Source organism: Ranitomeya variabilis, chromosome 1 (genome assembly GCF_051348905.1).
Source record: "Ranitomeya variabilis isolate aRanVar5 chromosome 1, aRanVar5.hap1, whole genome shotgun sequence".
Lineage (NCBI taxonomy): Eukaryota > Metazoa > Chordata > Amphibia > Anura > Dendrobatidae > Ranitomeya > Ranitomeya variabilis.
The window spans coordinates 183,406,233-183,421,018 of record NC_135232.1 but is presented as its reverse complement, the minus strand read 5'-3'; the positions used below and the strand labels follow the sequence as shown (position 1 = coordinate 183,421,018).

Here is a 14,786-nt window from a genome sequence, read left to right as displayed (position 1 = left end):
TACTGGATTCCAAAAATAGCGGACTCAGAAATAATGAGTTTTCCACTGAAACAGAAATACCTTAAGGTTCCAAATGAAGTAGTTTAATAAATCGGGCCTTGGCTTTCTTATCCTGGAGCAAATTTACAATTAATTAAATGAAATCTTATGTTACATTTGTACAAATAATGTGAAAAAAAAATCTAAGATAGATAAAATACCTGGTAAGCCCATAAATAGTATTTACATCTGTGGACCATTTCCATTCACAACAGCATAGATCAGGCGTTTACTGTCTACTAGTTGCGCACCACTGTATTTAATCTACCGGTATACATCACAGGGACAAAGCAGATCTTGATGTTAAGACCCCCATACACATTAGATAAAAACTGGCCAAACCTACCGGTCCCAGTGGCTGAACCGACCACTTAATGTGTGTCTTCTCGACTCTTTACCAGCAGATGTTATCAGAGAAGAGAAGGATCCGACCTGGTGAATTTCAATGGCTGTTGTTTTTGTTTGGCATGCAGATCGGCTGAGCCAGAGGAGTGGCTGTCTCATAGATAACACAGGAGACGAGAATTCCTGTGTATGGGGAAAACGGGAGAGATAGCGGACAGCCAGACAATTGTTCGTTTGAAACCTATTTAATTTATATGACCAATTTTAGGCCAACAGGCTATTCTCTTATTGGATTCAACGCACAGTTAGACATACTGTTTTCTCATAGAGGTTCATGTGTCAGTGCTTGCCATTAGCCATATTCAAGGACTGGAACATGACTTATTCCTTCCAAAGAACATATTAAGGACTAGGGGGCACTCATTACGGGTGACAGAAAGGTGATTCCAGCAGCTAAATGAGAAAGGGTTTTTTACAGTTCGAGCAATCAGACTGTGGAATGCCGACCACAAGAGGTAGTAATGGCCAACACTATAACAGCTTTTAAAACAGAGCTGATTTCCTCACTACACATAACATTGTGGGTTATAGTTAACTTTGTGACAAAATGTACAATTGGCGGAGAAAGGTTGAACTTTATCGGCGTAGGTCTTTTTGCAACCGATGTAACTATAGTTGCAAGTAGTCCCCTAGCTGCACCTTTCCCTTTTTTGCTTAATTTTAAAACTGAGCGTGCTTGGTAGTCCTCATTATTTTTGGAATGTACACAATTGCTTGTGGTTACCTACAAATGTCACCTCCGGGTCCTCAGTGAACCACTGACTTCACCTCGGGAAACTGTCTGGCCAACAGCTATCTGATATGCCTGGCCAACCTTACTCTTATCTCCTCATTTAAAATGCATGATCGGCCAGACACCCATAATAATGCAACCTTCTGAAAAGTCTTCATGATAGAAGATAGAAATGTGCAAAAAGGTGCAGAAACTTTATACTGCTATACATACCTAGTAGCCTTTAATAATAATAATAATAATAATCTTTATTTTTATATAGCGCTAACATATTCCGCAGCGCTTTACTATCTAATCACCGAGGTCTTCACAACGTTGGCATCTATGAAGTCTGCACTATCAATACACTTACTGGAAAGCCCATACATATGCTGTAAGTTACTCTGAAATAGTGGAAACTCTGGACTAGGTCACAAAATCCAAGACCACATATTTTTTTTTTTTATTCAGACATTTGTGGTTACCATTACCAAGAATCTATGAAAACCTGAACTTGCTTCCAATAAAAGGTATCATAGGCTATAAATAATTCAGCTTTTCACCAAGACAATTTAGGCTAACAAGTGGAGTTAGACAGGAGCAAATGCGAGAGGAAAACATGTAAATGTGCCAAATAATAAAATAACATTTTATTTTATATTATAAGCCTTTTATAACTATACCTTGGAAAGCATCTTATATATTTAATATGCAACAAATTTACAGTATAAAAATAGGTTACAGCACAATAATGGATTACCATATAGAATCGGTGTGAAATTCAATATGGGAGTGAGAATCAAAACTAGTAAGAATCAAACCTCTCATAACACACTTAGTCCCCAACTGATGTCTTCATGGGAAGCCAAAGTGTCTCATTTCATTATAGATTTGCTATGTGATTCCAAGAAAAATAGCCAAAATGTATGAAACATAACAGCAACAAATCACAGCGCAAAACTTAGTTTTCAGAAGCAAAACACAGAATGAAAGCTGTGCTGTGATTTATTGCTAAGGCAACATAGACAGCTTTGCTTTTAGACAGTTTAGTGAGTTATAAGCAGACACATCCCATATTGGGCTATCAATACATCTGATTAAGATGGAAGTTTTGCCTCCTCTTATTCTTCTGTACTTTTACTGGTGGCTCAAATAAACCATGAGCCACATTGGGTCGTGCACCGCACGATACCCCAGATTCGCACGGTGATGCTCAGACCGCTTGCTTAGTTTTATAAATCTCATCGAGTTGTCTTCTTTGTGGACTTCAGTAACTCGATTCAGTAGCTCATTATACCTGCTTTTTCTGTATTACTGTGTCTATCATTGTACTTGTCATTGAAGTTGACACTCAGATTTCCTACAGTTATGAGTGGATATTCTAGCACATACCGAGATAAAATGTTGCCCCTAGGACAGGTTATCAATATCAATGGACAAGCTGCTCCAATCAGCTCATCCTATCCGAAGTCTTGAGGACAGGGGAATGGTGAGGCCAGACAATTGATCCCACACAAATCTAACAATTATCTATAAAATCTTTATTTTTGTAGAATAGAATAATCATTTAACTGTCTGTGACACCATCCCGAATTCTATTAATCCTAGTGGACATCCTGCTCTGATATAATGGAAGCAGTTGTAATTCTAAATAATGGTAGCAGTGCAATAATTTAAAACAAATTGGTTTGTTCATTAATTGAATATAATTACATATGTACAAAACAACAATAACTAAGGCTCTGTTCGCACCGCTGCCATGGCTTTGCTTTTTAGATGATCCATTAGGGTATGATGGATCAGTCATGATCCACTATCAACCCTTTGAGAAATGTATTGTAATTAGATTTTCCCTCACTGACTCATAAAAAACATGTCAGGTTTCCATTATTTGCTAGGATACTACAGAACCCTACTCTATTCTGACCATTGAAAACCAGGGCAAATCTCATAAATGCAAAGGCAAAGTAAACAAAACATGAACAGTAATATTACACTATATACATGCCTTATTGTGAGTCCAGACCATTGCATTTTTGTAGAATAGTTTGTAATGAATGCTACAGTCTATAACAAGGTCAGTTTTCAGTGGCTAGTTCTTTGGGTATGGACTTTTGATTAGTAGGTGAAGTCTTGGGTTTATTGTTTGAGCAGCAGAAGGAGCTCAGTGACCTAATCTGCAAACTGATTTTGTAGTTAATTAGCATGAGTAAGTAGGGGCAAATGCTGGAATATCCTGAAAACAGCACAACAAGAAGGGTCGACGTTAAATACCATGACCTTATGTTTTTCAAGAGCAAGACAAGCACATAGTGGGCAACCCAAAGAGCAGTGACTAGGACCATTAACAGCACAATCACTTTGGAAGCCCGCAGGACTTCAGTCTCCGAAGGGTCATGTCCAATCCAGATACTGCCATAAGTTGCTTTCTTTTTCTCATAAAAAAGAAGGATTATGTGAAAACAAACCAGAAGTAAACTCACTAATGGAAGTAGATCAGTGATGACCATGAAGATCTGGTGATAATAAAATTCAATGTCAGTATCTGGAAAATCAATATGACATTCTTCATGAAGAAAGCTGTGATGGAAGGAGGTTGTATCATTGAGGAGAGCTTGACTTTGCATAACATTCCCAAAAACTAGGTAAGGGCAACAAACTGCAATTCCGGTGACCCACAAGACAAGCACAGCTATGAGATGATGCTTGCGCCATTTGCCATTTGGAGGTGTCCTCAGTGGATGGACAACTCGATTGAGCTTCACACAGTAGAATACAGCCAAGTAAAATGTGAACCAGATCTCCAGCTTAGTAGTTAATGATGCCGTAAACAATCCAAATTTGCAGACGTGAGAATTGGGGATCAATCCAACACTGAAAATAATATTTAAGGCATTGATCACAATATTTTTCATTAAGTGAGCAAATGCAAGGCTGAAAATGAGGACAAATGATGTTGGCAGACGTCTTGTAATGCACTTCCACGTACAATAAATCAGGATGGCATTTCCCAGTAAACTTACAAAGATCAGGATGCAGCAGGCAATAACTTCTATGCTACTTGATGAAAGCTTCATTTTCAGTATCAGATGAAATTCCACAGATCTTGTCACTTCTTTGTGGAGAAAAGACTCAAGGAAGGATCTTTACTCAAATTCATTGTGCTGATTAAATGAGAAAATCACCTCTGGCAGGTAACTATAATAACGAGAAAACCTGAGGTCTACAAATATACTGCAAGGCAGAGAAACGATGTGGCAATACCATGGGACTCAATGATGGAAGAGAAAAACACATGTACACCTGTTAATTAAATCATCAAGAAGCCTGGTAACAGAAGAGCAACATATAATCATTTCTCTTGAGATTTCTAGCGCAATCCACACTCTACTACCATTGCATGTAAAAAAGGAATTGCCACTTTGTCATTATTCTTATCGATAATCAGAAAGACTGAGTTATCGTAACCTTTCCTGTATAATTTGTGGTCAAGTGACTATGTCTAATCATTAGATCAACTGATAGTAGATGATGCTCTTCACCGCCATCACAGACAACATTCAGTGCTTTCATCAATAGCCTTCACCGGAAACATGAAAGCCTCACTGTGATATTCGATAAGCAACAAAGTCATGGCTCTTATTTATCAAATGACTTACTAAGAAGGGGTATTTTTCCATATGTATCATCTTGTGAAACTGCACTGGTGGACTTATAGTATTGTGGGTTTTAATTTATGTTGTGCTCAACATAGTTTGTGTTATTGACATTTCTTCTGATTAACCTCCTGGTGTCATGGGTGTGTCAGGTGTGACAGAAAGTCATCCTGGATCTGAAGGTTATTGCGATTAGCTCTACAAACACCTTCTTAATTTTTGCATCTGTGCTATGGAGTGATATCCTTCTCCCACTAGGACCCAACAGTTACCTCCACCTTTTGTTGCTAATTAACACACCTTTGCTGAAGGTTTAAATACATTCAGTCTCTTCAGCAGGGTGCTGGGGTTAACTCAAATTCCCTCGGGTCTGATTGGAAATACAAGCAGTTGGCTAGTGTTTTCTTGGAGTAACCTTGGAGGATTGGTGGTGTGATATCTTGGTTGTCGTCTCAAGCTAAGTGTATCCCCTCGTTCTTTCATCCCCTGTCTTTAGTTGTAGTGGGGGTTGACTAGCGCCCACCCCATCCCCTCCATATCCAGGGTCTATCGCTCAGGTCAGGCAGGGATTAGGTTCCTGCTCGGCGATAGGTGCCGAACCTATTTAGGGACGTTTAGGGCAGTAAGGGTGTTAAATTTGCTTTGCAGACTCCACTTCCCCCTTTCCAAGTGTTTGGGCTTCCCCACCCTCTCCCTGTTATTGTGTTGTTGTGCACCTTGCTTCTCCTTCACCCAGCGTGACACCTGGATGCCCTATTGATTTTACCTTAGAACTGCCTGACTCCTCTCTGAGTATAGATTCCTAGACTCAGCCAGCTCTGTATTTAGATTGCAACTTAAGGTACCTTCACACGAAACGACATTATAACGATATCGCTAGCAATCCGTGACGTTGCAGCGTCCTCGCTAGCGATATCGTTTCGTTTGACACGCAGCAGCGATCAGGATCCTGCTGTGATGTCGCTGGTCGCTGAATAAAGTCCAGAACTTTATTTGGTCGTCCGATCGCTGTGTATCGTTGTGTTTGAAAGCAAAAGCAACGATACCAGCGATATTTTACACTGGTAACCAGGGTAAACATCGGGTTACTAAGCGCAGGGCCGCGCTTAGTTACCCGATGTTTACCCTGGTTACTAGCGTAAAATGTAAAAAAAACAAACAGCACATACTCACATTGCGTCCCCTGCAGTCTGCTTCCTCCTCTGACTCAGCGCCGCAAAGTGAAAGTGAAAGCAGCACAGCGGTGACGTCACCGCTCTGCTCTCACTGTACGGCGCTCAGTCAGTCAGGAAGTGGACGCAGGGGGACGTGAATGTAAGTATGTGCTGTTTGTTTTTTTTAGATTTTACGCTGGTAACCAGGGTAAACATCGGGTTACTAAGCGCGGCCCTGCGCTTAGTTACCCGATGTTTACCCTGGTTACCAGGGGACCTCGGCATAGTTGATCGCTGGAGAGCGGTCTGTGTGACAGCTCTCCAGCGACCAAACAGCGACGCTGCAGCGATCGACATCGTTGTCGCTATCGCTGCAGCGTCGCTTCGTGTGAAGGTACCTTTATTCTCTCTGCTACCAACCACATTTATTTGTTTTTATCCATCAGTTTGCTGCAACAGCGAGCAGCTACTTGTAGGGTGCAAACACAAAGAGACCAGATCCTTGTATAAAAGCTTAAACCATGAAAATTGGTGAGCTTCTGGTTCCTGATAAGCATGGTAGTGTGAACAAGCCCTAAAACAGATACCATTAGGATTGTTGTACTGGAACCTCCACACCCATACCACTAGTTACAATAGAAACATTTTATTCATAAGATTTCAATTCCAATGGAAAAAAAACATAATTAAATGGCTGGTTGTGATTGGTGTCACAATCCATTGAGAAGTAGAGGAAAGGAGTAAAGTTGGTACAACAGGTGATTAATGTGCTATGAAACATTATGGTGGAGCGTGTATTCATAAAAATGACAAAAACACAGCTATTATATACATAGAATGTCACATGATGGAAGCGTGAGAATACATGCAGACAGGCGAGATTTGGTGGCAGACTCATTTGCTTCTGGTTTTCACGTCAAGTGACATTTCCTGAAAATGACAATTATAATTGCTCAGAAAGGTTTTGGGTGAGCGAAAGAACAAAGGAAGAAGAAAAGAAAAACCCCAGGCACTGTTATTTTATTCGCTGCCTTTCCAGCTCATGACATATTTGATTTATGTAACTAAGAAACTAAGTTCCAAGCAAAGGATCACCATATCCCGACCGAGGCTTATTCAGAGTGTTCCCTTCTTATTAAAGTTCAACAGTTCAAAGCCGTCATTGTTAAGAGGCTCGCTGCAGAAGACAGAGGAGTCTGCAAGACTTTTATCCATATGCAAAGAGAATGATCTTGCCATGACAAATCTTCTTTGAAGGATGATCGGAAAAAGTTTTCTTCCTTGTGACAATCTAGACCCATAGACAACTACTTTGTGAGATGGGCGAGCAGGATCATCGAGCCCCCGATCTCACAAACACCATGTAAGAGCACACAAGCGCTGTGTGCACAGTGTATGTCATACACCGTGGGCTGAATGTTACTAAATATACTGCCATCTGATGTTAACCACTTGGAGAAGCATCGGAGCAGACAAAGCAATGTGCTAAAGACATACAGAGGTTATATCAGTTTTTGTCGTGCCTATAAAAACAGCAAATAAAATCGGTTTATTCCCCCAGGATTCATATAAAGGGAACTTGCCGCATTATTAACTGTGAACTACTATGCACGTTAAAGGGGCAATATACATTTGTGACACAGCAATGAAATGAGTTGGAACAGTAATAAATACTTTCAGGTATTCATGAAGAACCATGGACGGGATCTGCTATAACTATATACATACAGATTTATTTTATTGACCTTATTATTACCATTTTTGACGATGTGGTGATTGACCAAATTTCTGTGCCATGTGCATTGATTTATCAGTCATCTGGAAGATAACAAAAATGTAACTCCACAGATCAAGGATTTAGGCCGGGGTCACACTTGTGAGTGCAATGTGAGAAACTCCCACGAGTCTCTCGCATCAATACCCGGCACTGCCGCCAGCACTTGGGACCGGAGTGTGCAGCTGCATGTATTTCTATGCAGCCGCACGCTCCGGTCCCGAGTGCCTGCAGCAGTGCCGGGTATTGCATTGCACTCGCAAGTGTGACCCTGGCCTTAGAGGCAGAGTACATATGCCCCTCCACCCACCACTTTTGTTGCTGCTCCCAGAGCCAAGGGTCATCTACACTGCAAGATAATTGTGAACGAGTGTGGTGAAACGCTTGTATCACGACTATCTTGCTGTGTAAACAAGATGCCAATCACCCCGGGAGCGAGCATAACCATTGTTCATTGGGGGAAATGATCTTTTGTGCAGCAAACAGGACTTGCACCGCCATGGCAGCGATGCACACTGAGCGATCTAGTGTAGACAGCACTGTGCGCAGCGTTTACTTTTCCATGTAAACGAAACTTCAGGCCAAACAGTCCCATTTATTTTAGGTTAAAGTTGGCCAAACCCATTAATTTTCGTAGGTCCAGCTGAATGTCTAATGAGTATAGGGCCTCCTGTCTCTCCGCTAAAAGATGAGGATTGGATAGTTTTAGTATAAATGCCTGATCCTTTTGTTCTCCCTAAAAATAAGAAGCGGACTCAACTCTCCTCATTGAAGACACACTAAGGCTTGGAAATTGGGAGCGACCACTCAGCTGATCGCTAGCTAAGATGTACGAGTACCCTTATACTCTGTTCACACAGATTTCACACTTGACAGAAAGTTTAGTACAGCATGCCTTGGTGTCCTTGATGCAACACATTTGACTGTATTATATGGTTTTCATTACACGGAAACCACAACACAGATGTGAACAGAGCCTCTGTAAAAGTGAAAAAAAGGGAAAATCCAGCAACCGCAAAAGTCATAAAACATCACAGTTATTAGTAGATTAAAACATGAAAAGGAAAAATTTTAAAAACATGATAACGGTTTTTCTACCTCAGTAAAAGTGTTAGTGCAAACCCTTTTACGCTTATGTGTTAATTTTTTTTTTTAGTGGCGCCGATTTTTATTGGAGGGGGTGGTGGAAATTCTTCTAGTGGAGCTTTACCATCTAGAGTATGGTTGTATCTGGGCTTCACCAATGGTGGATATTCATGCCAAAATTCTGGAGTTAAATAGATTATCCAGCATGGCTCACTTCCGTACCAGAGGTGTATGGTGACGGTATGACCCCAAACACCTGCCAAGATGCCAGCTTGATCGGCAGGCATTTCGTAGGTTTCCTGGTCATCTCTCACCTCTGATGCAGAAGTGATTAGTGTCAGATAACCCTTTTAGATACCAATAGCACATGACCCTATATAATAATCCTCTGCCATAAGCAGACATTTGATTCATGGGCCCTTTCAATTAAGCACAAGCAGTTGGGTGCCCAGCTGGCAGCACTGCGATTGACATTGTCCAGGAAGTATTATGGCTGACACTGTACAGATGGAAAAGGATATTTCATGGTGACTGTTGCTAAATTGGTGACTGGCATGAAGCTCCTGTTGTAGCTGAGATGTAAATCATATGGGATAAAATATCTCTACTTTTTGAAGGCGTTAACCCAACATCATGCGCTACCATTCGGAGAGGTGTCCACAGCTTTGGTGGGCACAATATGACCATAGAATACAAGGCTGTCCATTCATCTGATTGGGCACCACGCAATGTCTCATTTTCTCTACAGCACAAGCAGTTTTTATTTGTACTGTGACTAAATATCTCAGAAGGGTACTGTTACATTATATGTTTCATGATAATTAATTATTATGCTCCAAAAATAGCTATTTATTTCACTTGGACCGGTGAACACAATCAAAAGACAGATAAAAAAGGGATCAAAATTCCTTCCTAGGGTCACTAGTCTCAATTAAAACAGCAATATACCGTATACTGCGAGTATAAACTTTCCCATGGTATCCTGCTAATCATCTCTAACTTATAGAATTAAATGAGAGAACAAAACCAGATTGTGTCTATCAGCATATCTTCTGATAAAACATGGCTGCTTACACTGGATAGTAAAAATACATTATGTCAAGTGATTATGACATTCTAGGCATCATACCCTGGTAGTATATGTGTCAGTATGTACAATCAAAAACAGGTTTTACAATAATAATTATTCCAACATATTTGGGCAGCATGGTGGCTCAGTGGTTAGCAATGATGCTTTGCAGTGGTAGGATCCTAGGTTCAAATCCCACCAAGGACAACATCTGCAAGGAATCTGTATGATCTCCCCGTGTTTGCGTGGTTTTCCTCCTACACTCCAAAGACATACTGATAGAGTGAGCCCCATTGGGAAATGAACTGCAGAATATGGTAGAAAAGGGACCAGGACAAGTGATCCGTGTACATGATAGAATCAATGGGGCCATGTACAGTTCAAAAGTACTACTTGTCCCGCAAAAAAACAAGCCTTCATACTGCTATATTGACAGAAATATAAAAAGTTAGGGCTCTTGGAAGAAGGGGAGGAAAAAACTAAAATAGAAAATGGCCTGGGGGTGACGGGGTTAAAGTGGTACTTTTAAAGAGGCAGTATCCCAATTGTGAACAGTGAATTTGAATGGTGCTAAAAAAACGATGGCACACCTGCTATGGTAGTCAATGGGATGCTAGGAATAGCCAACAAGTAGCAAGTGCAGACACTTCTAGGGGCAATAGAGGGTCCTTACACAAGTGACTGGTGCAATCCCCCAATTTAGCCACCAGGTCCTTCGGACCTTCCAGGAGACGTAAAACCCATTTCATTACAGGTCTACAATCGGATAACCAGTTTTTACTGACCTGCAATAGCTACTTTGTAAAGAACCCTGTACACACTAATGACCTTAGGGAGCAGGAAATCTGCTGATGTAAGTAAGGGAACATTACACCGCCGCTGTGGTAAGGGTGAAGGCATTAAATTAGAAGCAATAGGAACCATCCAATGCAATTAATAATAAATGACTTCATTAATAGTAAGCAAGTAAACATGTCCGGCTCATCCTGTAGCCTTAGTTTATTAGCTTTCTTCTTTCTACTAAGATATAATAAGGAATACAACTAGAAAGTACACCTAGTGCGTCAACACATCGAATCACACCAGTCATGTAAAGAATCAACAAAAGGGATCAAAAGGGACAGAAAGGTCCATGAAGTGCAAACAATGAGCACCAGGCCGGAGTAAATCCTAATGCCCGAGGAGGGCTGAGGGACCTAGTCATGGAACGTGTAAGGCAGTGTTCACAACTCTGGTCCTCAAGAGCCACACACAGGTCATGTTTACAGGATTTCCTCAGTATTTCCCAGGTGAAAATTGTATCATCTGGACAGCCAAAAATGGCATCACTTCAATACTTAGGAAATCCTGAAAACATGACCTGTGTGTGGCTCTTGAGGACAGGAGTTGGAGGCCACTGGTGTAAGGGATCCATGTGGCAACCATAGTCTGCCGGCGCCCACACTTGATTTTATAAGGAGATTCTGTAGAATCCATACTATGTTGTTTTTTGTTTTTTTCTTAGAGGGGCTATAATACAGCAGCTCATGAAAGTAAAACCCCCATAGTGGCACATGTAACACACACCAACAGGGCCTTTATAGGATGAATATATATATAGAGGTAGCGGCGCTGTTGCGTATGGTAAATATGGACTGCTGCAGGTGAAACCCTTTATCACTAAGGATATGAGATACTAATAATATATACAGAATATGTATGCACTTGCGCTACGTCCTATGTTGTCATAAATAGAAATACCATGAGTATGAGATTTACCTGCTTAGGGGAATGGAGCACTTGGATTTGTTCTAATGGGAACGTGAAGCAAATCACTAATGGTGTAAGGATATACTCTCTAAAAAAGAGGATAAAGGTAGATTTTAGGTATATACTCAGATGCTGTGCTCAAATGTATATGTATATATACACCCACGTTAATGTAGTCACTATATGATGAAATACTGTATAGCGTATCTTCAGGATATCTTAAACATGAAGATGAATGTTCTAAGTGAGAACCTGCAGAAATATATACACCGAGATGGTTAGGGCACTTTAAAAACAAGTCTAATATCCACAGAACCGGTAGCTACTTTGTACCTGTTTATAAGGCTGCAAAAAAGATACCGCAAGTAGTCAGTTATATATGTAGCCGAAATTTGCGGCTGAAGTAGACAGAGCCAGATCCGGGATTAGCACATCATAAAAAGATATAAAGATCACGCGACAGCGTTACTTATCTGTCCTTATTCGGTTCAGATCCTATGGTGGCTGTAGAAGCTTGAGTCTTCAGCGCATGCCGTCCCGGCCGGTGACGGACACGCGCGCAGTTGTAGATCTCCGCCGGAGGTAGTGAAGGACCTTCGTGTCACGTGTTCAGCAGTCACGTGATACTGAAGAGCAGTATCACGTGACTGCTGAACACGTGACACGAAGGTCCTTCACTACCTCCGGCGGAGATCTACAACTGCGCGCGTGTCCGTCACCGGCCGGGACGGCATGCGCTGAAGACTCAAGCTTCTACAGCCACCATAGGATCTGAACCGAATAAGGACAGATAAGTAACGCTGTCGCGTGATCTTTATATCTTTTTATGATGTGCTAATCCCGGATCTGGCTCTGTCTACTTCAGCCGCAAATTTCGGCTACATATATAACTGACTACTTGCGGTATCTTTTTTGCAGCCTTATAAACAGGTACAAAGTAGCTACCGGTTCTGTGGATATTAGACTTGTTTTTAAAGTGCCCTAACCATCTCGGTGTATATATTTCTGCAGGTTCTCACTTAGAACATTCATCTTCATGTTTAAGATATCCTGAAGATACGCTATACAGTATTTCATCATATAGTGACTACATTAACGTGGGTGTATATATACATATACATTTGAGCACAGCATCTGAGTATATACCTAAAATCTACCTTTATCCTCTTTTTTAGAGAGTATATCCTTACACCATTAGTGATTTGCTTCACGTTCCCATTAGAACAAATCCAAGTGCTCCATTCCCCTAAGCAGGTAAATCTCATACTCATGGTATTTCTATTTATGACAACATAGGACGTAGCGCAAGTGCATACATATCCTTTATAGGATGACACTTAATCCATGAGAATCAACACAAAAATGAGTCCAACAAGATCAAAATCCAGCAGAGTAAAGGAAACCATTGAAGAAAATACCCTAAGGGCAACCATGCTTTTTAAATGTCAGGGTACCCGCATTATTTTTGCTGTAGGAAACACTTCAGGAAAATGCCTGCAGTGTTTTTCCAAAAGCATCTTTTGTGACGTCCTTTTGCAGTGGCGTGTTTTGTTTTTTTTTATTTTCTGTATGTGAATCAGAGGCAGCTTCCCAGCAGAAGTCGCCTAAAGAATGCACCGGTCCCTTCTTTTATATACTTGATAGCTTTCTAAGTCTGCACCGGTTAAAAGGAGAGAAAAAGGCTGAAATGTAAGTCGTTTTGACATTGCAATACATTAGTCCATTCTTTTTTTTGGCGCTTTTTCAGGTGGGTTCATTGAGGTATCAGCGTGAAGATGACGTTGTGTGCACATACCATAAGATTGGCAAAATCTGCAAGAGCACACAAGCACTGTTTAGGATGCTGCCACTATTAAGAGCTAATGTGAAACAGATGACCAGCATGAGACTACGCAAATAACTGGAAAATGGCTGTATGATCTAAGGGTACCGTCACACAGTACCATTTACATCGCTACGACGGCACGATTCGTGACGTTGCAGCGTCGTACGATTATCGCTCCAGCGTCGTAGACTGCGGTCACACGTTGCAATCACGGCGCTGGAGCGATGCCGAAGTCCCGGGGTAACCAGGGTAAACATCGGGTTACTAAGCGCAGGGCCGCGCTTAGTAACCCGATGTTTACCGTGGTTACCAGCATAAAAGTAAAAAAAACCAAACAGTACATACTCACCATCTGATGTCCGTCAGGTCCCTCGCAGTCTGCTTCCTGCTCTGACTGAGATCCGGCCGTACAGTGAGAGCAGAGCGCAGCGGCGACGTCACCGCTGTGATCTGCTCTCACTTTCCGGCCGGCAGACAGTCAGAGCGGAAAGCAGACGGCAAGGGACCTGACGGACATCAGATGGTGAGCATGTACGGTTTTTTTTTTTTTACTTTTACGCTGGTAACCACGGTAAACATCGGGTTACTAAGCGCGGCCCTGCGCTTAGTTACCCGATGTTTACCCGTGTTACCAGCGAACGCATCGCTGGATCGCTGTCACACACAACGATCCAGCGATGACAGCGGGAGATCCAGCGACGAAAGAAAGTTTCAAACGATGTGCTACGACGTACGATTCTCAGCTGGGTGCCTGATCGCAGTAGCGTGTCAGACACTGCGAGATCGTAACGATATCGCTAGAACGTCACAAATCGTGCCGTCGTAGCGATAAAAAAATGCCACTGTGTGACGGTACCCTAAGGGGCATTCTATTTATTACCTCTGCACACTGCTCTTTAACATATACAATAGAAAAAGTAAATGGGGATGCAGATTTCCAAAGTTCTCCATCATTTGACGTTGTTTAAAGGGAATCTGTCAGCAGGTTTTTGCTATGTAATCGAGGACAGCATGAGGTAGGGGCTAAGACACAGATTTCAGGAATGTGTCACTGTCATGCGGGTACTGGGTAGACTACAGCTGATTACCCGGGCCCCTGCGATATCCCTCAGACTAGGGAAAACCCTGTCTGTCCCTTTCCCAGAATTTACACTGATGGTGTGCTTGTCTGGGCCGCCAGGCCTGACCCTGACTCCTGTTTCAGTCCTGTGCTGAAACCTCCACCCACCACCCAGTGATTAGACCACACACCAACCCCTACAGAAAGCACGGACAGGGAAAACTAAAAAACGCACCACGCCGCAGACACACAGGAAA

At 41.8% G+C, this 14,786-nt stretch overlaps 2 protein-coding genes across 9 annotated transcripts in view; both read right to left on the bottom strand.

The window, feature by feature from the left end:
- Positions 1 to 14,786, bottom strand: part of SNCAIP (synuclein alpha interacting protein) — a 344,510-nt gene that overhangs the window by 211,610 nt on the left and 118,114 nt on the right. The window lies entirely within an intron of this gene.
- LOC143793870 (uncharacterized) lies at positions 3,235 to 4,233 on the bottom strand. Its single transcript, XM_077280824.1, has one exon. The coding sequence runs from the start codon at positions 4,231 to 4,233 to the stop codon at positions 3,235 to 3,237; it is 999 nt and encodes a 332-aa protein (XP_077136939.1).